A 27,309-nucleotide genomic window follows, 5' to 3' on the forward strand; every position below is an offset into this window, starting at 1 on the left:
AGACATTTAACACTGCGGCTCCCTGAGCAGTCAAGCTGGCAGAGTTGGCAGTGCTGCCTTGCACTGCCTTCTCTCTGTCGTTACATAGGTGTCAGCCTAAGAGGAGATGGGTCTGAGGAACTGAGCCAAGTTAAAAGTAACCTGGAGAGGAAAAACAAAAAAAGAAACCAAAACAAAAGCAAACAAACATACAAACCCAAACCAAACAAAAACCCAGAACAAAACAAAAGGCAAAAGCAGAAATTAATTGTAATCCATGTTACTTTCTACAAGAAGGGGGGGGACTTTTTACGAGGGTGTGTAGTGATAGAGCAAGGAGTAATGGCTTTAAATTGGGTAGATGCAGATTACATACTAGGAAGAAGTTGTTTGCTTGAGAGTGATTAGACATTGGAAGAGATTGCCCGGAGAAGTTGTGGGTGTCCCAACCCTGGAAGTTTTCAAGGCCAGGTTGGATGGGGCTTTGAGCAACCTGGTCTAGTGGAAGGTGTCCCTGCCCATGGCAGAGGGGCTGGAAATAGATGGTCTTTATAAGACTGCTTCCAACCCAAACCGTTCTGTGATCATAAAAATATGAATATCCCTGCTGGCTCATGAAGAAGGCTAGATGATCTAAAATGGTTTCATTAGGTTTTCTCTAAGGGCTATTCTGTGGCCCCTGTAGAGTGATTATACAATCTGTTTCAAATCCAAGGGAAGGAATCAGCCTAACAGAGAAACTGACTTGCTTTGTTTGCCCAGCAGAGGGGTTTGTATGCACAGCTGAGAAGTTTTTAAACAGTGAGCAGCTGGTCATGGGCATTGTGATTTGTGTGATACCCTGCGTGCCTACTCTTGTATTTATAAAGATTACTGCTTTCTTTTGTGGGTGAGACACAGGCCTTCAGTATCTCTATAAAAATTCATTTTTTGAAACATGAAAGAAGAAACAGTGCAGTTAAAAATGAATAAGCTCTTGGTGCTCACAGGTTGAGGGTGAATACATCATCAGGCAATTAATTTCTGTTGCTAAAAACAAGCAGGTGAAATTTTCTTGTCCGATGTTAACATTTTCTCATTTTGTTTTTTTTTTTAGGATAGAGCTTTATTTTTTAAGCAGTACAGCTCTTAGGAATCATTAATGCAAAAATATAAGTAGTGGGCTTTTTGAAGTCTGAAACTTAAGATTTTTATTTTGTTCTTAAGTAATTGATGCCATTACTAAATATGAAAAATAAGAGCATTCATATCTTCTGCTGCTTTGGATGTTTTTAAATACAATGAAGTAAGCTACATTAAGATGAACTTGCTTTTAGCTCTCTGTTTATTGAGCAGGTTCTTTCTGCCTGAAAAAACTGAAAGGAGCACAAACTGATGTTGTAATACAAGTTTAGACCTAGATTTTCTCCTTGTGTACAACTGCTTGTCCACCTGACACTTTCCCTTTAATACACAATATCTTGTCCTCCTAATGAAACATCCACTTAGAGCCATAATGAGCGTTGGGATTTCTTGTGTGTGGTTCAAGTGGCGAACTACCAGATGTGCTCTGCTAAGCTTTGGCAGTGCCTGTGGCTTTGTAATGCTGTATTTTCAAATTAATAGAAAACCCTTCAGTTGTTTTCTAAATTAAGCCATTTATTGCTAAATATTACTAAAAGCTTGAATAGATGACCAGCTGGGCTTGATGTCAAATGTTCAGTGGATATGGCACACTTCAAATAAGGAGCTATTCTGAAGTGAGATAATCTCAAGCGTTCATTTTAAAGTGAAGTGACAACTGTATCATGTCCTGTAAACTTCACTTCAGAGCCAAGTCTACATGGAGGAAGCTTTTGATTCAACCAGTGCTCTGAATGTGTTTAGATACCATCTTAGCAAACATGAAACAGTAAAATACTCCAGACAATTTCTTAGTGAGGAATCCAGTTTTGTTGCTTCTAATTGTAAAGCCAACTTTTGTTTTCTTAGTTGAAAGATGCTATGTCTCTTTTTCCTCTTTAGTAATAAAAGGTAAGCACTGTCTCCCCAATGCCAGGAAAGTTCTTGGAAGTCAGAGAAAGATGTTTTATTCTATCTTTCTGGTATTTTGAATCATTTTTCTCTGCATGCTATTCATGTATTGGTTTTCTCAGGCATCATTATGAAAGTAATGTTCTCCACCTTCCTGCTAGCAATGAATTCTGAACAGGGTATTGGACACTTCTAATAGAGATAATTTCTGAAAAGTAATTGCAATGAAAGCAGTAGTTTCATTCTATCCACAGTAAGGAGAAAAGAAACTTGCACTTCTGTGGTGTTTACGAGATGTTTGTGTAGCTCTTTGAGGTTCCAGAATGTTATGGTTGAGTATTTTTTATTTCCTCTCCCTTCCCCCATTGAGGTTGGCACTTTGGAGATGTTTTGATACAGCGGTGAGCCATGAATAAAGCCCCTGCACTTAGAAGGAAGATTCCTTATTATGGTTTTCATGGAAGTATTTCTTCCTGAAACCTCTGGTTTGATCAAATTCTGTGCCATTTCTGGCCTGTTTTTCTGGTGGGTTTTCTTCTTCAAGCTTTGAAGTGAGACAGCTAGTTGAGGATGGGGACTAGGCAGTGTGGAGGAGCCCTGTTTTATGTGTAGCTGGAGTCTGGCAGGTCCCAGATGTGGGCAGTGGAATTCCTGGTCTCATTGGTTTCCTGGTCTGCTATGAAACGGAGGGAAAGTTCAATTTCTGAAAGCAGTGAAAGTATTTAGGGGCAGCCTTTGTTTGGAAACTGCGACAAGCACTCCTTCCCCTACAAAGTCTTCTAGGAACAGCATGAAGGGGGAGGACTGTTTGTGAGGAGGGAAATATGTTTCATGCACATGGAGTCAAGCTGAAACTACAGTTCTTGCTTGGCCATGTTTTGGGGGATTTTTTTTGTTTGTTTGTTTCAAATTGTTACACAGATTCATTTTTAGCCTTGAAAGACAAACTAAGTTTTCAAAGCTGAGATAGAACTTGTTGCTGTCATGTTGCTCTGAGGTTATCTGACTTCTGTATGGGACTTCATTGCCATTTGTGGTCCATTTTGCTAGTTTTGTGTGCGGTTAGTTTCTAGTTGGTCTTTAGTTTGACCTCAAAGCACCACTTTGAACCTTTTGCTCTCTAGACTTCATGAAATTTTTGTGTTCTGATTTCTTCACCTGCTTTTGCTATTAGTGAAAATTCTATCCTGTTATACCTGAAGAACACACAGTACTGTTTTTATCATCATTTACAGTTCAATTACATTCCTCTAGCTGCCCTAAATAAGGTAGATAGTTTCTTTGATAATCAGAATAAATATTGATGTGTGAGAGAATGCATTCTTATGGTTTCCCAAGTCTTGCTTGTTGAATGTTTTACAACTCATCCAGCTCTTGTTTTGGATTGTTTTGGACAGTTTTTACAGTTCTCTCAGTAAAAAAGGCTGCAACCCTCACTTGTGTTGTTAACACAAGTGGTAATTCCCTAGCTCAGCAGCAGCCTGATAATAATACTACTGCTTGATTTTGAGCTGTCACCTGAAAAGAAAAGAGGACTTTGCTGAGCAACATGAGACAGACAGAGAAGTTAAATGCTGAAATCTTTATTTCATGGTTTTACAGGACAGGAAAAGAGGGCCAACCCAGGGAATATTACACTTTGGATTCTATCTTGTTCCTGCTCAATAATGTGCACCTTTCACATCCAGTTTATGTCCGCCGTGCTGCAGTAAGTACGCCATATAAAACTGTATTTTGTCTTGTTTGTGATAAAGTCATTTTCAAGGAATGGTAGTAGCATTTAAGTGTATGAATTTGACAGGGGAAAGAGAAAAAGACAGGTAATGAAGTGTGTATGTATTGTGTGCTCAGAAAAATCTGTCGTCTCTATATAGGGCTTATTTTTCTTGACAATTCCCTTCCTTAACAGGTTGTCCTTTCAAAGCACCAGATTGCACCTTCAACAACAGCCTGTCACCCAAATATTAACAGTAATAGCAGCATTTATCTTGATATTCTAAGTCTGTAGTTATCTCCAGAACCAACTATTTCAAAATACTTTTGTCCGTCTGTTCTCCACTGTGCAACCTGAATCTAGGTGATTCTGTAGTGCCTGAAATTGCATCTACCAACCAGAGAAAAATGCATCATAACAGCTTTGGAGTGGACTCAGAAGTATGCAGTCTAATGAAAAAAAAAAAAAAAGATTGGATAAGCCTTCCCAATGAAGATAAGGGAACTATTAAAAAAGAAAATCCTTTTGATTTCTGTTTGACTGCTTTCTGTGAGCCTGTGCTTCCTCTTACCCCGTGCCACATGGTTACCTGATACAGCAGTGCTGCCTGTTTTGCATACTTGCAGCAACAAAATCTGGGTATCAGCAGCAACTCCTGGCAGAGAAGTGTGTGTGTGTTTGCCTTAAAACCTAGTTCTTAATCTTCTTTGTTAGTTTGAAATGAAAGAGGAAAAAGGCTGTCCTTTTAGGTTTTTATAGTAGAAAACATCTTCCATTTTGTGTAGTTGAACATCCTCTAGGAAGTAATTGGATTTTTAAGCCTGATACTTATGCTTTCTTGGGGAGGCAGGACACATGTTCCTGTCTTTGTGTTTTCCATAGAAGTGAAAAATCTTCAGCAAAATACTTTGAGAGGAGAACAGTTTAATGTTGTCTGCTGTCTTTTCAGACTGAAAACATTCCTGTGGTGAGAAGACCTGATAGGAAAGACTTGCTTGCCTACCTAAACGGGGAAACATGTGAGTGATGCTTTCTTTTAACCCAAACACATTGCTTTATTGCTTCTTATTTATGGCACAAATGAGGACAAGGATGGTTAATGATGGTCAGTTTGCAGCTTAATGGAATATATTCAAACTTCTCAAACAAGTTTAGGATTTCTTTTTGTTTTTAATATTGCTCTGAAAACTATTTTTATGGTGCTTAAATAGGAGCTGCATAAGTGCACGTTTACAAGTCAGATACTTTGTTATTATTAACATCCTTTGGTTAGTAGTTAGAATGTGTTAGAATGCTTAGTGTTTTACTTTTTGTCTTCTCTGGAGTGTAGGAAACTTACAGCAGTGCATTGATCTTGATTCAGTGTGGGATAAAATCTTCAGCATAGTAAAAGATATTAAATCATTTATTTATCAGTCTGGTAGATTTGGCTAGTATTCCATCTTCTTAAAAGTTTTATTGATGATAGAGAAAAGAATTTCTCTGAGGGAAAGATAAATATGGCTGTTGTAAGTTGCTTTGTTTTGTAGGTGGTCTTAGAATTTTAAATATACTGAAATATGAGATTAGTTCTGTAATGAGCAGTAAATATTTTTTTTTTTTAATACACATTTTAAAGGGACCAGCAGGTTGTCTTTATTCCAAAAACGAGGCAAACTAGTAGATCTTGATTCCAGGTTATCAAGTAATTATCTTTGTGACTGTCTTTTAAGTGGTGTATATAGATCATAGAATCACTGACTAATGTGTGTTAGGTGGGACCACAGAAGGTAATCGGGGTCAGTCCCCTTTTCAAAGAAGGGCCAAATGACTGTGAGCAACCTGATCTAACTTAGTATTCAGTCAGGTCCTGAATGTCTCCAGTTCTGGTGTTTGACTGCCTTTGCTACCTAACATCCACTTAGAATTTCTGTTGTTACAATTTGTCTGCTGTCCTGCCTTTTACACTTCTGCAAATGTTTTACACTTACATGAAATGTTGTTTGATTACAGCAACCTCATCAAGCATAGACAGAAGTGCTCCACTTGAAATTGGTCTTCAACGGTCCACTCAAGGTACAGTTCAACTGAAAAATGACTTTGAGGTTTATTTTACAAAACTCTATAGTCTTTCCCTTTTAATGTCCTCTTTTTCTTGTAGTTAAGAGAGCAGCGGATGAAATATTAGCAGAAGCCAAGAAACCAAGAATAGAGGTAATGGCAATAACTGTCATATATACCAATTGGAGGGGGTGGTAAATTACACTGAGTATTTATCTGGGTTTGTAGCAGTTCAACTGAGCACATAATACTTCTGTTAGTGTCAACATAACTGGAAGGAGCTAGAATTTAAGCCTCTTCAAGTTGGAGTTTTAGTTGCCTGTCTGCTAATAGCTGTGGGACTGGAATAAAAGTGGTGTTTAGTGACTTAGTATTTGCTGTCCACTAGTTGGGATTATAACTTAAATGCCAGTCTTGCCTCTTCTCAATGGATACTTGTTCTACATACTGTTTAGTGCCTTTAGAGCAGTATATGAAAACTGTCCCTGTGATTACTATTTTAGGAAGCTGTGTTGTAGGTAATTAACGTAACTGTGTTTTCACAAATGCCTCTTGACTGGAAGCAATGGGTTTACTCATGCACATTATAACTGTGCATGGTTTTAAGAACTGACTTACTGGTTTTCTTGATTTTTTTTTTTTTTTTTAACTATCTTCATCTAGCTGTCTCCTGTGAGGAGTTGTAAGTCTGGCTATGTATGTTTTCAGAGTGCTGAGGCTTTAGATTTCTTAGAGTTATCAAAATATGTGAATTCCCTTATTCAAGAATTGGATTTGAACGTTATACTTAGCTATAACTGCATAAAAATAATAAAAGCTATGCATTCTTAATGGCCTGCTAGCAGATGATTGCTGTGAGATGACATACTGATGCCTTATGGGGTTTATTATTTTTTTTTTTAAATTGCCCTATGTGGTTATGGTGCCAGCACGTTTTGAAACTGTAGATCTTCAACATTATTTGGAGAATCAAGAACTCTGCATGTGAGCCTAATGAGCTTATGGCTGTCTTCTCTTTGTTTCCTTACTATTCTGGCAGCTCAGAGTCTCTAAAGTATTTTCTAAGTTATTCAGAGATCATCTTGGTGTAGAGATGCCAGACATGGGCATTACTGTTTTCCAGACTTCCAGCCTTTTAGCAATAGGACACGTTTGATGCTGATTTAAGTTTTGTGGAGAAATAAGACAGATTGAGCACAAGTGTGGCAGGCATTAGGAAGCATAACATTACATCTCTCTACTGCTTTCTCAAATTACACATCTGTCTCAAACCTGGCTTGTGTAACTAGAGGTTCCTTACTCTTCAGTCATTACTAGGAATGCCATTTTTAGAAGTTCTCTGTCAGGACGTAACAGTTCTTACGTATTGTCATGGTTTAAAGTGGGACAGATTGCTCTTTTACCTCTTGCAAAAGGGGCAAAAGAAAAACTGCTCACACAAAGGCCCTCTTAAAGGCAACTAGTCACAAACTGCCACACACATGCACCTGTGTGTATGTATTGTCCTACCTGAAGGTGTTCAGTCTCTGCCAGCTTTAAGTTCTCTGACTGTTTTTTCTGTTGCTCTCAGTTGTTGTCTGAGGAAGGCTCTTTATGAGGAAATGGTAGTTTCCTTTTTGTTGGTCTAATTGTATTCTGGGGTTCCCAAGATGAAATTTTCTATAGCTGTACAGTTACTGCTAGTACATAGGTCAAAAATAACTGGAAATAAAGGTTGTCTTTGCAAATGTGAAAAAAAAGAAAAACAAACTTCTGAATGACTTTAATTCTAGTTGTATTCATGTTTTAAAAGAGATTGCACAAGATTAAACCTTGCAATTCAACATTACTGTTGCTGCTAGGATGAAGAATGTGTGCGCCTTGACAAGGAGCGGTTGGCAGCTCGACTGGAAGGACACAAAGAAGGCATCGTGCAGACAGAGCAGATCAGGTAGGAATACTTTTTCATATGGCTAATGCTTAATTAAAGGACTGATAACAATTCCTGTGCTGTTCGAAGCAGCCAGTTTTACTTTTGTCCTAGACTTCCCAGAAGAAGTCTCCCTTCGTATCTGGCATTGTTGGTAATGTCTGAGGAGGCAGAACTTCATGCCTGGTCAGACTCCTGTTCTTGGGTGAAAGTTCAGATTGCATGGCATGTCTCCAAAGGTTGAGCAGGCTGTTGTCTTTTCCTCCTTCCTCCCACCAAGTCTGCCATTTCGACTTTCTTCTACCATGCTGTTTGTCTAAGCAGTCAAATACAGTGAGCAGAACTGCAAGGGAAAGCTGATTACTTGTCTGTTTCAAGGAAAACATCCTGTATTGAGGGTTGTCTTACATGCAAAAGGAGGAAAACATTGTGAGAACAGATCACAGGGTAACACAACCTCTGATTCCCTACAGTGGTGAGCTTCTTGCCTCTAAAGAGGCAGTAGGCTACTAGAGGGTAATTCACTGTCGTTGCCATAAGTAGTAATCAGTCTTCAAGTGCTTAAAAACTTGCCTATCACCTTTCTTCTTCCATTGTGTCCATCCAGAATAGCTAGTTTTGAGTCTTGCACCCCTTCTTCCCAAAGCTAAGCAGAAGGAAATGAAATTCTTGCAAGATCTTGCTGCTGCTAAGGATCTTGGGCTTAGTAGGATACCAGACTTCAGTAGTTCATTCTCAAATACCTGAGTTGAGAAGGCTTACATTAAAGGTAGCTGCTTAATTTCTTTAGTGTGTCAGATAATGTAAAATGGGAGACATGCTTCCTCTAGTTAAGGTATATGAGTATGAATCAAGGTACTGCTTTGTCTGCGTTAGATTTTTGCAGATAAGTAGTTTGATGTGACAGATGAACTACATTCTTGAGAAATGAATCTCTTGAGCATAAACAATACTGTGAATGCTTGTCTGTCCTTTACTGGGATTAAATTTAGCGGCTATCCTTGCAACAGTTAATATAGCAGAGCTGGAGCATTTACAGAATATGTAATTACACCTAGCCACGTGAAACATATGTATCTTGAATGTTGTCTTCCTCACTTGTACTTAAAAGGAAACTATAGAGGAAAAAAACACCAAGTTGTCATGCCTGGCTTAAAGTCAGGAAGTCTAAGGATAAAAAAAAAAAATCAAAGTACACACATTGTTTTGTGTAACCTAATAATTTGGATGCTAGCTTGTGTGTATCACACTTTGTTCTGGATTTGTGAGATGATGCTGCAGTGAGGATTGCTGACTGTTATTCTTAATAACTTAATGTTCTGTATTTGCAGATTTAATGATGAACATGAAAGACTACTTTTTTTTTTTTTAGAGTGCAAATAACAGTTACAGGCAGTGAGTTTGAACTCCATGCTTGTCACTCTTGTTACGTCTAAAAGCAATACAAAAAGTTCCTTTTCCTACAGCTTAGTAGGAGCTCCTTAGGAGGGGAGAATGCTTCACAACTAATACTTGTATTAGTATTCCAATGCAATCTCAAAAATATCACATAAAAAAGAATTGGGTATGTGCAGTGAGGATTGTGCAAGTCAGTCTTTTTTTTTAACTTTCATCTCAACTGCAAAGCAGTAGGTCTCACTATTTGGTAACCAAATTCTGTGTTTACAATAAAAAGCAAACAGATAAAGTCTTGGACAGAACTGGGCTGCCTCAAACTCAGATTGATGTGGACAAAGTTACTACCATCTGTTGTTTGTTTGGCCTACGTGCTCTGAAAAGATAACCCTCCTTCCATGTGGCCAGGTCCATGTGATGGCACCTCAGCTGAAACGTAGATGAATGTTTGGAAAGCTTCAGAGCAGCCAGGGATTGATTGACTGGACACAAAATTGTAATCCACTAAAAATAATGGGGAGCTGAAACTCAGATGGTGTTGGAAACAAAAGTGTTAGTGCTGATGCTTTACAGTTTGCAGTCTTTACTTCTGCTTGATGCAGCTGGGATTTTTTTGATGGGTATTGTGCTGATGCTGGAATGGAGTCTTTTGTCAGAAGTTTAATTCTCATGTGTGAAGCAGTGATGCCAAGTTCATGTAATCTTTAATTATATTTATGATTTCTAGCATAGCCACAAACTTTAAGCAGGATAGAGTTACTCATTCACAAATTCTTTCAGAAGGATTGTTCTGCCGATTATTCAGTCTCTTCTGTTACTTTTGCTTACTCAGGTCCTTGTCTGAAGCCATGTCAGTGGAAAAAATTGCTGCTATCAAAGCAAAAATCATGGCAAAGAAAAGATCCACTATCAAAACTGACCTGGATGATGACATAACTGCTCTTAAACAGAGAAGTTTTGTTGATGCTGAAGTGGATGTAACCAGAGATATTGTCAGCAGGGAGAGAGTATGGAGGACAAGAACTACAATCTTACAAAGCACAGGCAAGGTAATGCTCAGGATACCAAGCTACTTGTATGATCCTAATGACAAACTGCAATCTCTGTTTTCTCTGACTGGGAAGTTACACTTGGTCTTCCAGGTAAAGGTAGGCTTGGAGGGCTGTTAGCACAGTGATACAAGAGTTTGTTCTCATCTCATTACAGTAAGGCTGAAATGTGTCTCAAAATACTTGCTTCAGCTGTTCAAAAGATAACAATTAATCATTAATTTCTCTTAAGGCTGGCTTGAGCCCTGGAGTTGGGAGGGCTGTATGAAAGTACCTGAAATTTGAAACAGAAGTGGGGAGTAACAGCTACAAGTAGCAACACGTGTATGTTGAAATCCAAAGGCTACTACTAAGTTGTGGAAAATGCCAAAGAAGTGAAGAAAGAAAATGCTAAAATAAACAGAACTAGAAAGTGTTACCAGGAGGAGACTTTTCTGTATATTTTTGTCTCTTTATGGTCTTTTAATCCATGTCTTTAGCTACATTTAGTTATGTGCCATCCAGAACATGATTGCAAGCGCGGCTGACAGCTTGCTCTCTTCGGACAGCTACTCTTTATTGCATTGATACTTAGCCCTAAATTTCTCAAGGAAGCAGTAAGTCAATTTCTAAAAGGTTAGAGTTGTCCAAGATTATTGCCAAATCACATCCTTTGCCTTCACTTCTTTAACTGCTGTCACAGGAAAATAATATTTAGAAGTAAACAGGGCTCCAGTTTCACAACCTGTCCACAGGCATTAGTAGTAGAATAACTTAGTTCATAAATTCTGGGGTAATTACTAGGTATGTAGTATTTATTCATGTGCTATGTGCAGAGTGAGTGTTGCTTTGAGTGTGAAATTTGTAACAATTTTCTGCTGAAGCGCTGATAAATTGGTAAAAGCCTTCCATGTTTTAGACATTGGAAATGATTGTACTGAAGGGAATCTGCTTTTCTTCCTTTAGTGAATCATTCATGGAATTCATGTTTTTACATGTCTTTTAAGGGGAAACTTTCAACTCTCTCCCAAGTATCTTTGCATGTTTTATTCTAGGATCCTTGCAATAACAGTGAGATGAGGTAATGCTTTTAAGCAAAACCTAACATGGGCAGAATGACAAGAAGCAAGAGTGACTCCAGCATCACTTCCCTTCTTGATGCTTTTCCAACCTGCAAAGTAACTGCAGTCTCTCATCATGACAGTTTTCTTCCTTGGAAATCTCTGTGCTGTCCCATACATATTGGCAGTGTAGCTCTAGTGATTTGGGACAAATTATCATTCATTATTAGCATTCATTAGCTGTCCTTCATAGTTAATTTGCCTCTAAGGTTTCTGTAATGCATCACACAGGTCCTTTATTTGTACTATCCGCTCTGTTACCCTCAGACATTTCTGTTCACATGTCTTCTTTTTAACATTTCTAGAGTCTGCATGTCTGCTTGCTTATTTTAATCTTTTGCTTAGAACTTTTTGTTGACATTTTTCCATACCTTTCTGCTTGATTATTATGCAGTTCTACCTTCCTTTGGGTCTAATCACTAGTGGTTGAGTCATCCTGCACTGTCTGCTTTAAACATCTGTTGGCCTTCCCCAAGTCTGCAGTGTAGTCTCCTAGATTTTATGAATAATGTGACATTTTTATGTAATCACTTCTCTGAGCCAAATTGCATCTTTTTAGACTGAGGTGTTTTGGTTTTTTTTTCCTCTCATAGTAGCTTAATTTTAGAACAATTTGAGAGGATACATTGTTTAAAACAATATTAATTGCATGTTTGGTTAAAGGCCTGCAGCATAACATTGCCATGTAGCAAACCGATAGTCTTGCCAGCCAAAAAGATAGATTTCAAAAGCAATACAAGTAGTTAATGCTAGAGCTGCTTCTTAATTCATAGAATCATAGAATTGTTGGGGCTGGAGGGACCTCAAGGATCATCCAGGTCCAAGCCCCCTGCCATGGCTAGGGACACCTCATACTAGATTATAATGCTCAGAGCCACATCCAGCCTGGCCTTAATGAATTCCATGGATGAGGCTTCCATCACCTCCCTGGGCAACCTATTCCAGTGTTTCACCACCCTCATGGTGAAGAACTTTTTCCTAATAGCCAATCTGAATCTACGCATTTCTAGTTTTTGCTCCATTCCCCCCAGTCCTATCATTACCTGACACCCTAAAATGTCCCTCCCCAGATTTCTTGTAGCCCCTTTCAGATACTGAAGGTCACAATAAGGTTTCCTTGGATCCTTCTCCTCTACAGACTGAATAGCCCAAACTCTTCTCAGTCTGTCTCTATAGGAGAGACTATTCTTTTAACACCTACAATTGTCAGGGACTTTAAGAAATAAATCTGTTCTCTTTGGCCTCGCTCTTCATGCAGCCCAATTTTCATTCTCAATCTTCACACACAGAAGTCAAGATAAGGGAGAAAAGTTTGAAGAAGAAAAAGTGAAAATCATTTAATCTGTAGATTGATACTGGGACAGGGTGTTTTGATGCTGTGTATGTCTCAGTGATTTTTTTTTTTTTTTCCCCATAAAGCAGGCATAATTTTGGATGCTTCTGTTAGAAGAGTATGAATGCAAGTTCTGGATAATGTAGTCACACCACTGACTGTGGAACCCTTTTCTGGATAACTGCTTGAGCTTATCAGATATGTTAAATCACTTTTTGTCTGGTGAGGATATGTCAGTTAATACTGGCACTTAAAACTGAAAAAATCTTAGGGGGAAAAATGCTAACAAAATACTACTTTTGTGATTTCTTTATTGAGAGAACCTTTGTATATCATATAAGAGGTTATCTTCTCCAATAGCTGAAGCTTTGAACCCATACATGGAATATTTACTATCACAAGTGTTTGGAGTGTTAAGATTTGAATTACTGCTGTACTGAGGTTTCAGTTTTGTTGTGTACATATTTTTAGCTGGATGTCTGGCTGTTTTGTAAAGCAAACTATTGAACGCCTAGAAAAAACTGTTTAAACTGAAATTGATTCCTTCCTTTCATGTCCTTCCTCTCTTTCCTTCTTGAATCATCCTTTGATTTTTTTTTTTTCATTTTTTTTATAATCTCCTGTAGCACACTTCAGCAATCTTTTCTGAAGGAGAAACCTCTTCATTCCATCTCTGCTGTAAATGTTTGTGGCACTTGAGTTCTTCCTGTAGGAGCAAATTTAAGTACCCTAAGCAGAAATTTCAATGTTGACAGGTGTATTTAGAGAGTGAATTTTTGTCAGTGACTGCTGATGTACTTGATTTTTTTTTTTTTTAGTATTTTTTTTTTTAATCTCCCAGATTACTCAAAAATATTTCTTAGATGAGCAGCTTGGAGACTGGATAGGCTTGGTTGATGCTCTTCTTGTGTGTAGAGAAATCTTAAAACTGGAATGTTGGAAATACTCTATTACTGGCCTTGTGAATTTAACCTTTTTAAATGAACCAGTTTCCACATAGGAACAGAGCTCTCAGCATTTCCATTCTTTCCCACCCCCCCATGTTTTCCTGCTGTTAGAGGAATGAACTCTGCCTCAGCCAGAACCAATAGTTAAGGATATTCAAGAGATTACTGCTAGAACTCTAGGTTTTGGGTAGCAGTCTTCAGTCATATTTCTTTGAGTTGTGAGTATATTAGAATTACCTTTTCTCCAGTGAACTGTAACCTATGTACAGGAGAAATAACATAATCCATCCTTTCCAATACATTAGAAGTCAAAGGTTATGCCACATAAACTTTCTAAATGGCTTCAACTAAGAAGCTGGAACAGTGGTGAGTTGATATATATGTGTCCATGCACAGGCACAGGTTTGTCTATCTGTGTGCAGCAACTGCATGGCACTTGCCTAGCTGCTGGCTTTGTGGATTTCTTGATTGGTTACAACAGATCTGTAAATCCCTTCTTTGCTGTCTTCCTTGAGCCCCTTGTAAGTCTTTTGAAGACATTGTGAGGCACTAGGAGTCTAGAGTGACCTGTACAGGGTCTTAACGTGCCTGGGTATAATCGAGGGAAAAGCACTGGAATAGAATCATAGAAGCTGGGTATGAGAAGCCTGAATTTGAGGTAAACATTTTCCCAATGGAATTAATTGTATAAAATGGAAGAATGGTCAAATGTGGGCTCCTTGTTATGCAGGTGTCTGTAAATAATGATACAACTCTTCAGAGCATTAAAACTTGATATGGGATCAAAGTGATGGGAAACCTGGTCCCTCTAGTTTCATAACCTTTGAATCACAGAATTTTATCATGTCAGTGCAAGATCTTTTCTCATGCACATATTGCTTGCTTGGTCTAGGTTGAAGTGCTGAAGCAAAGATGTCAATTATTACTTGCTCTTGCTTCTCTTCTGCAGGCTGACCACTTGGATTTTTCTCACAGGTTAGGTAGTTAATCTTTTCCCCACTTAATGTTTACCAAAAAATTAAGTCAGTGTTCTGGATGATGGCTTTTTTATATATAACATTCCTCATCTTTCCTTCCTAATACAGTAGGAGGTAAGCCTGAATCAAATAAAACGCCTTTTTAAAAATATTCTCTGATTTTACGTGAAAGACTTTAGACTAGGCTATCCAGCACACGTTTTTCTTAAGCTTTGTTTTGAGAATAAGTATCTTATTTTGTATTGCAAGCAATTTAAGTAAAAGCCTTTTTGTTTGGTTTATTTTAGACCTTCACAATTTTTCAGATTTGATATCTTTTGTTATAGCAGTCCAGGGTTAATGTACTAGTTACTGACACAAAAAAAAGGTGATGATGCCTCCTTTGTGGTTTTCTGTATTTCTGTGCATAAGTATTAAACAACAGCACTTTTCATTTTACCCAAATGAATCTAGTTTTTATGGTGGCCTATACGTTTAGTTTTGTGTTAACAACTGGAAAATATTACTGCTGCACTTAGTATTTGCATACTTTATATATGCGTGTGTGTGTATATATACACGCATATATATTTTTTTTTAATTATACCCTTTTATTGGTAGAATTAACAGTAAATAACCTATTTGAAGTAAATGCTGTGAGAAACTGCTTTTCCAGTTACTTCCAGTTCTTATACATTTCTTCTGATACCTTTTGAGCATTCTTACTGATGAAGCCATCTGCAAGGAGATTAATGCTACAGCTATAATGACAATTTCAGTCAATTCTGTTATATGACCCTGTGACTGCAAAATATTTAATTTTATACCAGGACTAATAATATTTCAATTGCCTTTTTACAGCTGAAAGGTAAGAGAGTAAAAATTTTGGGTATCTAAAAAAGCGCTTCAAGAGTAACTTTGTGTATGGGCTCTAGGTGGCAGAATTGTTCTGTGCTCGTCAAGTTCACAGTAGTGGTGAATTTAATAGCAAAACTGCAAAGGCAAAGGTGTGCCAGGTTAATAGCAACTGGTGTCCTCATTAGTGCTTTCAAATGGAACAAGGCTATGGTTTTGGAATGGCTGTGTGAAAGTGTAATGGCATGGTATAGCTGAAGTCCCCAGACTCCACTTTATCCTATTCTAACTTTGTAAAACTGCAAAGACTCTTTCACTGCTGTTAGGCATGGGTGCAGATGTTTTGAATGCAGCATTTAAAGGAAAGATGGGCTGGATTATGAAAGTTGTATTTATGTTGAGCAATAATGAATCTTAGTTTGCAAACAGGTACCTCAAATTCATCAGAAAACAATCTGTAGAATAAATTACTATGTTTCCTGAAAGAAAACAGCTTGACTGTCAAGTAACTAGAGCATTGTTAAGCACTACTTTTATGACTATATAAAAAAAAAAAAAAAGAGTTCTGGATGCTGAATTCATAGGAAATATAAACTTGGATTATGTATGAGGGGGGATTTTGGAGCAGGTTTTGTGTTATGCTGTATGTTTAGGATATTGCAATATTGCTGTCTTTCATACTTCTGAAATAGTTTTTGTACTATTTCAGATGAAATGTCTCCATTGTCTTTCATGTAATATTCCTGCTATAAAGTTCAGTAAGTGCAGAACAAGTGAGGAGTGTAACAGCCCACAAATACTCAGGGTTAACTGCTATGTTTTCAATTCAGTGCAGTAGGCTATAGTAATATATAAATTAATTTTTTGTCTAGAACATAAAGAAATGTTACTTGATACTCAGTAGCTTTCTGTGAAAGGGAGTCTGACTTACTTTTTCTTTCTTTTTTTTTAATTTTTTTTCCCCAGGAGGTTGAGAACAAGTTCAGTTTTACAAAGGTTTTTTTTTTTAGAGGTTCTCTAATCTGGCAGTTTAAAAAAACGAAGTCATGGACCTGGCTAGCTATATAAATCCTGGTACTTCACTGCAAATTTTTAAACTACTATTGTTCTGAAAGCATAACCAAGATGACCTGTTTAGGTGATTCTTCTTAAAACTGTGTGGGAGTGTGCTTGTTGCATGACTTTCTGTAGTGTAGGGTATGCACAGGTCAGAAGTGTATGGAGAATAGTTTGAGACCTACCCTGAGCTCTCAGCAAACATGCTTGTCAGTGCAGTTGAACATCTTGTGCATTATAAGTATTATTTAAATGAAAGCAAGTAAGGAAAATGGGAGAGGTGCATGTGTATGTAATTGGAAAAGGGGGATTTTATTTAATCACAGCTATATAATTCAAGATATGTGGCCTTTACCTGCAGGGTCCTTATGTAAGGAGGGGAAAGATGCTGGGTCAGAAATGGAGATATTTATGGTCTGAATAAGCACAGTGCAGAGAATACCAATTGCTCACATAGCCTTTCTACCAAAATATCCCTGAATATCAATTTTGTGTGTGTCCAACCTTTGATTCTGAGGGCAGCCTAGCACACAGTGTAAATCTCTATGCTTTAGGGTTATCTTTGTTAGAAGAGCAAGTAGGAGAAGACTTCCATCTTGAACAGTTTACAAGACAAAGGTATGGATTCTTAGGCATGGGAGAGTGATACCTTAAAGGGAGGACTCCATATTGAAAAACCTGCTTTAAATTAAAACATACAAAATATCCTCTCCAATGTACAATTTGTGTTCCATATGAAGTTTTTTAATTTCTGCTGCACTTTCACAAGACTCCCTGAATAATGTTTACATTTTTCATGTCATACAGTATGTAGGAATTGCTGAAAATGTGTTTTGGGAATATTTCTGGTATTGCATTGTGCCTTGCAGTCTGTCAGTGGTGCAAAGGACTAAGCAGTATGTTTGAGCATATCAAGCAAGTATACATGCATAAGTCTGGACACTGTTCTGCAGCTCTTGATCATCCTGGAATGTATGCCCAACAAGAAATGCTTATTGTCAGCTAAAATAAAAGTTTATACAGTTGTTCCTTCTCTTTAAAAATTCGCTATGACTTAGCCATAGGAAACTGTTGAAGCCTTGTAAGCCATGCTATGTAACAGTGTATATGCCTCTAGTTTCATGTTAGATTTAATAATTTTTTTTTGTTTAGATGATTGAGATGAAGTATAATTTTAAACTTTTTTTTCCCTTGAATTGTTTTCTACGAAGTTGAAATGAATAATTCTTCTTCATCATTAATAGGAAAAAAAAAGGCTTTGCTATCACAGTAAAGCTGCTATTGGGACACCAAGTGTTTGCTAATGAGCATTAGGGGTTTGGCTAGTCACAAACTCAAGATTGCATTCTTTTAGAACAAATTGTGGTATATTTAAATAGAAGTGCTGTTATTATAAAAGGAGTCTTGTTAGTGATGTAAGTTCATTAAGGTATCCCCAAGAGAGCAGGCTGATCATAAAATATCTTTATTGATGATCTGGATGAGGGGATTGACTCCATCATCAGTAAATGTGCAGTTGACACCAAGTTGGGAGCAGGTGTTGATCTGTTAGAGGGTTGGAGAGCTCTGCAGAGGGACCTTGACAGGCTGGGCAGAGTCCAGTGGCATGAGATTTGACACGTCTGGGTGCTGGGTTCTACACATTGGCCACAACAACCCCATGCAGTGCTACAGGCTGGGGACAGAGTGGCTGGAGAGCAGCCAGGCAGAAAGGCACCTGGGGGTACTGGTTGACAGCAGCTGAACATGAGCCAGCAGTGTGCCCAGGTGGCCAAGAAGGCCAATGGCATCCTGACCTGGATCAGGAATAGTGTGGCCAGGAGGAGCAGGGAAGTCATTCTGCCCCAGTACTAAACACTGGCTAGGCCACACCTTGAGTACTGTGTCCAGTTCTGGGCTCCTCACTTCCAGAAAGATGTTGAGTTGTTGAATGTGTCCAGAGAAGAGCAACAAAGCTGGGGAGGGGTCTGGAGCACAGCCCTGTGAGGAGCAGCTGAGGGAGCTGGGGGTGTTTAGTCTGGAGAAGAGGAGGCTCAGGGGAGCCCCTCTTTGCCATTTACAACTACCTGAATGGTGGTTGTAGCCAGGTGGGGGTTGGTCTCTTCTCCCAGGCAACCAGTGACAGAAGGAGAGGACGCAGTCTCAAGCTGCGCCAGGGGAGGTTTGGGCTGGATGTTAGAAAGAAATTCTTCCCAGAAAGAGAGATTGGCCATTGGGATGGGGTGCCCAGGGAGGTGGTGGAGTCACTGTCCCTGGAAGCGTTTAAAATAAGATTGGATGAGGCACTTAGTGTCATGGTTTAGTTGATTAGATGGTGTCGGATAATAGGTTGGACTAGATGATCTCAAGGGTCTTTTCCAACCTGGTTAATTTTGTGTGATTCTGTGTGTGATGCTTGCTATGTTACTACTTCTCAAGCAGCCTGGCATTAAATTAACACCAGTGATGTTAACTTGACTTGGTGCATGTTAGTCACTGTGTTGGCAAGGGACAGAGCATCTGTGCCAGTCAGTTTTGAGAATTTACATATTGTTGCAGGCTTTCCTAAAGAACCTGTGGCTTTCTCTATAAGATGATTGACTATGTTTATCTGACCACAGCTGCTGTTATTGATTGTCTTCTGGCTACCATTGTTTTTCCTTCCAATTTACATGAGTGTTCTTTTCAGAGATGTGAGAGTGGGTAGGAAAATCTGCTATTATAGGGCTATATTTCAAACAGTATTAAAAACCTGATATGGTAGTTGCTAAAACATTTTGCTTCTTCTACCTTTCTTTCCCTCTCTCCCCCCAAAATGTGTTGAATTATTATTAAGTGCATGGTTAGGATCAGCAAGAGAGCTTTCATGGGAGTAGCAGTGCTTTAGGCAGCTAACAACAGGAATTCATGATGGAATTATCCGTTTACATACTACGGATTTTCTTAAGCCTTGTTTCGAAAGTGTGTTCAGTGCAGAGAAATGGGGGTTTTTCTTCCTTTTTTTTTTTCTGTGCTCTCCAAGATTGGAAGTTTTTGGTAATAAAAATGTTGCACTTGGTCTTACATTTAATTTAAGCCTAAGTAAATCTAGGGCAGGAGCTAGTGAATATCTGTATTCTGATCTCCAAAGGGTGGAACAACGAGAACCTAGTGGTCTTGCAACTCTGCAGGGCTTTGCAAATCAGTTGGTACCTGCAGAGGACTTTCTTTCTGCTCTCTCATTTTTCTGTCACAGTAATAGAATCCCACATCCCTGGCCAAGTCAATGAACAGCAAGATGGTGATATTAGTTCAAGTGCTTGTTAAAGCACTGCCTGTTTTTTCCCTTTCCAAACAGATACTAGTTGTGGCCTTGGGGGACCTGCATTTTCATGCTGTGATAAAAAAAGACATCAGCAAGAACACTTTGTAATCCATGCGTATTAGTGACTTGTTATCAGCAGATGGGCAAAAATCCTGTGGGTCTTATAACCTAAAAGAATTGAAAATTTGGTCTATGGCATGCAATTTCAGAGTATTAAAATCTGAGATGCTAAAATTCCTTTGAAAAATTAATAATATGGAATGTCACTTTAAGTGTCTGCTAACTATAGGTCATAGCTTCTTTATGACTGAGAAAAGACTTGGCTTGGTACATGAACAATCACTCTCATAAAATTCCTCCTCTTATTTTGAATTAGTTCCTTCCCCTGAATTTCAGTAGACTGAGTAGCTTCTTGTTTCCAAGAGCCAGGATGTGGCAAAGCACAGCAACAAGGACAATTGTGATTGATATGCTGCCCAGTCCACAGCTGGGAGAAATCTCTAAATTCCCAGTAAAAATGTGTAGTTTAGAGCTAATTTTGGGTGTCCTTGTGTAATTGATATGTGTGTGGCTCACAGGCCTTCAAAGGTGTTGGTTTTTTTTTTTTTTTAATCTGGGATTGTTCTGGCTGAAAAGAACTTCCAATGCAGTTCTGTGTGAGTTCTTTCAATCTTTGTGAAAAGAACTGGGTTTACTCAAGGAATGGCTTTGCCTTTATAAGTAGTTTCTGGTGATCTTCCACTTCCTGCCCTTCTGGCTTGCAGCAGATTGACAACAGACTGCCTGAGGTCAAGTGAACAAGCTCAGAGGAGCTTTGCATTACAGCTCTCTAAATGATTTCTCCGAAATTCACCCCAGAAGTCCTGGTTTTGTAATTCATGCATTTGTTTTGTAGTGTCAGTAGTGTTAACACCACTTCAGTGTTAGTATGCAATGCTCTGGAAGAAGCTAAGCGTTTTGTGACTACTTTATGGTGTTCTGACCCAGGAAAAGAGCCATTTTCCTTAATTGATAGAAGTCTTCTTTTACCATTGAAGCATTACTGAAAATTGACAGTAATGACACACATTGTGTACAGATATCTCTACAACTTAAAATGCCTGTCGAGTGGTGCTGTAATAAGCATATGCTTTTCAAAAGTTTAATTAGCATTTACATTCATGTTTAGAATAAATCAGTCCTACTAATATTACCAGGAGGAATGTGTTTTAAAAGCCTTGATCAACATCACTTGTTCAGTTGTGCTCCAATGACTTGGTTATCTGGCAAAACACTGCAAGATGCTATTAGAATTATCCTGGAATGGTCTTGACTCAAAGATTTGTGAATGTGATTCCTGTACTTGCTTTCTCCAATTTAAAATGAAAGGCTCTGCTGCTTAAATTACATGGTGCCAAATGGAGTGATTCTGTAATTCAAGATAATATTAAAAGAACTGCACCACAATGAGTCAGGGTTGTGCCTGTGAGCCATTAGCAACCAGTTGAAGCATATTCTGCTAGGCACAAGAGCCTTGCTGGAAAGTGCAGGAGGTGACAGCCTGGCTGCCTTGCCTCAGCTGATGACCCATGCAGAGTCAGGGGAAGCCTCCCAAGGGTTCATAAGGACTCTTCCCTAAGGGCTCTTCCTTAGGAGTAGCTGAGTGTGCTTAGGTGTGGGGAAAGCTGCTTGTAGTGCAGGGTTAGATTGAGGGACTGTGCTTGTGACATTCCATCAGGAGGTCGAAGGTGAGCAGACAGAGTCTCATTAGCAGATGCATACCTGGACCTCAGAGGTGATGGTTGTCCTGGGAATCTTGAGGAGAAGTTTTTCCTTCTTGCTATAGCACAAATAGTTCCAAAGACACTGTAAGGGCATGGTAGGCAAGAGGGGAGGAGATTGCAAGTGCTTTATGAAGAGTCTGGTTTCCCTGGTGGTGTAATGAAGCCGGTGGTATTTAGCAGGTTTGGGCCTTAAGGAATAGGAGATGGCAGTGATGCCTTAAAATTGTTTATGTTTGGATCCAGTAACAGAAAAGTAATCAAGACACATGTATATAGAAGATAGGTGTGTCAGTTTTGTTTTCCTGTGAAGCACGTCTTAACCAACTGGTGTCTTCTAACTGTGGTGTTATGATGTGGAACGCAGATAGTCAGCAAGGTTCACGGGTATCTGATATGTTTTTCAGAACTTTGCCAAGAATATTTTTGCAATTCTTCAATCAGTAAAAGCCAGAGAAGAAGGTCGAGCACCTGAGCAAAGACCTGCACCGAATACAGCACCAACGGTAAGGTGAAAGCTGTGACAGTAAAAGCAAAGGCAGTGTCTTGTCATTACTCAGTATGAAATTTGCTTTTGTTTTGTCTGGTGAATGCACAACTTCCAAGCCTAACTTCACAGATATTCTTTGACTTAAGTTACACTTACTGGTATTTAAAGAGTTGAGTATATTGGTTTAATTTGTTCACTATGTTCTTGGAGATTAAACTGCTAGTGGCAGCTTCTGCATCTATCAAACACTAGTGACATCCTGCATCTATTTGCAAAAAATGTCTTAGATGAGACTACTGCCATTTCAAACAAAATGTTTTGCTGTTTTCCTGACAGATAGGGTAGCAAATGCTTAAGAATCTGGAACATGACTCATGAGTGGGAACAGCTTGAACCAGCTTTCTTTTGCCTGTAATAAATCAGGACAGACTTAGAGCTTTATTGTTTAAGTCTACCTAGGTATTAGACAGGATTTGTTTTGTATTGTGGCATTAACTATTGAGTTCTATTAAACCTAATATATTCTTGAACTCACTGGCAGTCTGTTATAAAAGCTGTTTAATCGTACTTGGATTTGGTTTTGCTGCTACTGCACTTAACAAAGAACTACATTTAAATAGCAAGATGAATTCCAGCATTTAAATATTTACTTTATGTTCAATTTTGTACATTGTGCATGGGACTATTCAAATATCCCATTCAGAGTAGCTGTGAATGCATAACTAAGCCATCCACCATAAAAGATTGAATTGGTATTTAGTGTGCCTCTACATTAGTGGTTTTTCTGAAATTTTTATTCCCAGAATTGCTCTTTTTCCTCCAATTTTGTGTTTATTCTGTAGGTTTAGCAAAATTTTAGCTCAGTCAGGCTGGCAAGGAATGCTTTGTGCGTGTTGAAGGCTTAATATTGAGTTATCACTTGACAGTTCCCCACCCTCCTACCTAATTCCTGACATGTTAGAAAGACTCAGTGATTTCATAAAACATACAGAGTGTAGTGAATACAGCCTGTTACTGCTACTTTGGGTTTGCCTCGGGTTGTCATTGCTGTCAGTATGAACTTCTAAAGCCTGCTGCTGTAAGATTGTAAGTGGATGTTGAAAGGAAACAGATCAAGTTTTCAAATGCATTGGAACTCCTGCAAAAGTGAACTGATTTTATACTCTTGAGCAGTTCCATGGAATAGTTGGGAAGTTCAAAAACCATGAAATACCTTTCAGTAAGTTTTACAAATCTTATTTAATGTATTCTAGGATCCCACCTTACGAAATAAGCAACCTATTCCAGCTGCCTACAACAGATACGATCAGGAACGATTCAAAGGCAAAGAGGGTAAGTTGAATGTAATTCTTCTTTTTAAAAGGGGAAAAAAAAACAACAACAATAAACAATTGGAAAAGGGAAATGATGAATTTTAAAGTTCGTTAGGGGATTTTTCTGTGCCATAAAGTAATGGCATGTTGAAACCTAAGAAAAGACAAAAAATGTTTACTCTTCTTTAATGAAACTTCCCATTCATGCTTCTTAAAGGCTTTCTTTTCTGAGTACAAGAACTTGCCTGTTACTGAAGGTCATTTTAAACTGTAAGTGAGCTGTTCAGCTTGCATCTTTTAGAGTGTTTGGCTTTGGCCAGGTCAGTACCATTTTGTGTCCAGGGAAACCGAGTAATATTCAGGTGCCATGTATGTGAATTCTCAGATGTCGCTATAGGATGTGTTTATGTGCCTTAATTTTTCAGTTTCTTCTCTTTGTTTTTTTCACATATGGAGTTAATTTTGTATTTCAATTTTCTAGGTGCTTCTGAAGAAATTTTTAGTTTAAGACTAGCACTGGTGTAATACCAAGTTATCTAAGTGTGGGGTAACATTCGAAATACAAATTAGGTGATTGAAATAATGTGTTTCAAATAAAAGATTGCCTTATGAAAGGTATTGATGCAGCACTCAGGGAAGTGATGTAGAATTAGTAATCTACATCTGGATTTTAGGAGAGGATCTAGAAATACTTGAGTTATCTTCCTTAGCTACAAATTAACTTCAGAAAATAGCAGAAGATGTTATTTACTTCTGGGGTGTTCTAGTATAAAACTATAACATCAAAATTTTAGTATGACTGAAGCTCACTGTGCAGGTAAGTTTTCAAAAGCTGTAATTAGACATGAATGGTTTCCTATGCCATGCAGCACTACTAATGCCATTTGCTTAAAACTGAGCTAGACATGCACATCATTTGCAAATGTGTCACAGGTGAACTTGTTCCTTCAACAATTTTTAACTTAATTACCCTCAAAATTAAATTGTGTTCCCCAAATATTCAGTGCCAAAGTGAGATTGCAAGCAGAAATGGCTATCGATAAGAGTAAAATAAGACATTTTTTTGTTCCTTGACAATTTTTTTTTTGCAGCTAATTCAGTAAGAACTTGGAATTACGTGGTTTTATGGAAAGCTTGCAGTATTGGAGGTTTTGGGAAAGGAGGATGGTTCTTTTAAGTTCTAGGTATAGTAGCTTGTGGTCCCTTATACCACTGTAACCATATTGTTAGTATGATGAGTAACACCTCAGATAAAGTTGAACCTTATAGATTTGTGTCCCTCTGAAGGGTTTCCACACCTTACCCTATATGACTGTGCATGTGGTTGGATAGATATTGTGGAAGGGAGAATTTTATGATGTGTGTAACAACTTCTGTAGTAGTGTTTTTGACCAAGGATTAGAATAAAGCTGAGAGGGGCATTGTCTCTCAGCTTTTGTGTCTCACCTCTTTGGCCTTTCCTTGAGGCATTAAACCTGTAGGAAGGATTCACAGTCATCCTCTTCTAGTTGCATCATGATTGTGGCTTACTGTCTATCTGCAGCTTCATGTAATACTACAGTATTCATGAAGACTCAAAGTTTAGGCAGGAAAAAGGTGAACTGTTTGTTTTGTTTTCTCTTTGAATATTCATGTGGTTTAATACAGAATTTTTCCATTAACAGTCTTGTTCTTAGCATGAACAATTCAAAGCTTGTAGAGCTAAGATGGTAAATTTAGGAATTTTAACACAAAATGCATTAAGTGAACTGCTGAGCTGCAGCCAAATTTCTTTGCTTCTTGTGATGGATCATTATTTCTGGTGCAGTGTATCAGGATGCCTCTCTGGTTGGCTTACTCAAACTGTTCATGCCAGGTGGGACAGGCTTCACTGTTAGAATGGTTTAGATTGCTTTAATAGTAAGCGTGAGGGGGCTGGTAATTGCAAAATACTATTCTGGAAGAGCAAATAATCAGTTACACCTGCAGTCAATGGAACTGCTTATGGAGCCCTGAGTCAGTAGCTGGGACCTTTCTCTCAAATGGATGTCTTGTTACTCCAGGTTTGGTTAGGCAGGAGGGAGAAATCTTTCCTTTGACATTCTTAAATCTGAAGCTCTGTGATATATACCATAGACAATGTATTAGAAATGTCTGTTTCAGCAGGACTCAGAGGTCCTAGATTATTTCCACAGTGGAAGAATATGTTACTTGGCAGTGCACCCATCATGCTGAGCTGTTCAAATGGTTTTGAGGTGAGGAGGTGAACTCCCAACAATTACTTTTCTTGCCTGCCATTTCCTTCCTGTTTTTTTTCTTTCATGCTAGCAGGCAGTGATGGTGTCCTCTCTTCAACAACATAGATCTCTGTTCTGTGTTAAAATGATCTACTTTTCCTTTTGTAGTTTTATTCCTTCATATTACTCTCTTCAGCTTCTTTTTTTGTTTTCCTGCACTTTATTAATGTCAGTTATTCATGTGTGTGTTTACTAGCCGTATTTCATTAATGCCACTGAATGTCTTGTTCAAACGCCAGCCTGTTCTATTTTCTTGAGCAACATAATCACAGAATGCATCAGGCTGGAAGAGACCCTCAAAGGTCATCTTCTCAGGATTTAAAAGCCCTGTGCCCAGATGGCATTTGATGCTTAAGGTATCTCATGTCCTCCCCAGTGCACCTCACTGTTTCTTATGTATTGATGATTATGGTTTGTAGCTCAGCCAGTGGTACACTGAAACTTTGAGCCGTTGTGATTGTTCTGCAGGACATTCTAGGTACTAAGCTGTTTTCAAGACTATACCTTGTTTGGTTTGGTGTTTTTTTTGTTTGGTTTTTTTTTTTTTTGTTTTTTTTTTTTTTTTTGTTTGTTTGTTTTTTTTCCTCCAGAGTTTTTAGGGTGGCTTTAACTCCTTTCTGTATGGTTGTTTGTTAATTCCAGAGTGTGAAATAGTGCTGGGATGATAATCTTGAAGATTTAACATTTTCATGATCTACTGAATGCATAGCTCAGCATAGATAGCAAAGTAAAGTTTCTTTGTTCTGCTCATGGGTCTTTGAGGTGTGTTGCAGCACTGTTCCTGTTAGGGTTTCAATGTAGCAGAAGGCAATTCTTATTAAAAAAATAATATTTTGAGTTCATTTTAGTGTGAATTGGAGAGGGTCTTGCTGTACAGCCATGTGGTTTTAGTCCATAATGGTGAAAAGAATATTGTTTACCACATCCAAGAGTTTCCTGCAGGAAAGCTTGCTATTGACTTGCTGCTATTGTCATTTTATGTTTGAATTATTCTTACAATTGTGTTGGATTTTCAAACATAGCTGCAGTTTTTCTGAATTGTGCCTAGGTTCCAATCAGTCATGTGAAGCCCAGACAACAGAGAACTATGAAGCTTTTTGAACTTGAGATGACTGTGGATGTTCTCTTTTTTATTCCGCCCCCCCCCCCCCCCCTTCCCCTATGTGTTGTTAAGAAAGTTTCTTTAAAAAGTATTTCTCATTGTAAGTATTTTCTTTTAAGTTGTGTCACTTCTGTTTACTCCAGAAGACTAGGAGAACTGGTAGCAGGAGATCCAGACTTCTGAAACTTGACTGCATTGTTAGACTTATTTACTGCATTCGTTTTTAGGGTTATAGGATAGTGCTTTCTTTTTTTTATCAGAGAATATGGGCAAGAAGTTGACATTTGGAAAAAGATTGCAGTCTCTCTGGCTTAGTGTGACCAGGTAGTTTTATAACCTTCAGTGCTGGGAAACACACAGAGGTTTACACTTACTTTTTTGTTAGTACTGTGAGAAAGTTTTAAGAACTTGATATTAATTACTTGTAAGATTATTATTGAACTGTTATATATGAACTGTGCAGAGAATTTTATGAATTAATTAGTGTAGCTTGGAAATTGAGGCATGAAACTTCTTTCACTTGTTAGGGTATAGTGTTCAAAAGGAGTGTTGAGTAAACTCTTATGTAGAATGAAATTTGGTGTCAGTGATTTAATTACCATGAGTGTGAAGTGGAATAGTGAATCCCTTCTAGGCAGTCTGCAGAGCTGTTGCTATCTGAGGTTTGAAGAGTATGCAGCTTAAAAAAAAAAAAAGTGATTATTCAATCTTTTTCATTCACAATTCACACCAAGACCTT

At 38.2% G+C, this 27,309-nt stretch overlaps 1 protein-coding gene across 1 annotated transcript in view; it reads left to right on the forward strand.

Moving 5' to 3' along the window:
- Positions 1-27,309, forward strand: part of CDC73 (cell division cycle 73) — a 106,395-nt gene that overhangs the window by 2,430 nt on the left and 76,656 nt on the right. The window contains exons 2-9 of the mRNA XM_054384098.1: positions 3,595-3,700; positions 4,656-4,725; positions 5,699-5,761; positions 5,847-5,899; positions 7,588-7,676; positions 9,883-10,099; positions 21,797-21,895; positions 23,133-23,211. Coding sequence (XP_054240073.1) covers positions 3,595-3,700; positions 4,656-4,725; positions 5,699-5,761; positions 5,847-5,899; positions 7,588-7,676; positions 9,883-10,099; positions 21,797-21,895; positions 23,133-23,211 — 776 coding nt within the window. The remainder of the gene's footprint in view (positions 1-3,594; positions 3,701-4,655; positions 4,726-5,698; positions 5,762-5,846; positions 5,900-7,587; positions 7,677-9,882; positions 10,100-21,796; positions 21,896-23,132; positions 23,212-27,309) is intronic.

This window comes from Indicator indicator, chromosome 10 (assembly GCF_027791375.1).
Source record: "Indicator indicator isolate 239-I01 chromosome 10, UM_Iind_1.1, whole genome shotgun sequence".
Classification (NCBI taxonomy): domain Eukaryota; kingdom Metazoa; phylum Chordata; class Aves; order Piciformes; family Indicatoridae; genus Indicator; species Indicator indicator.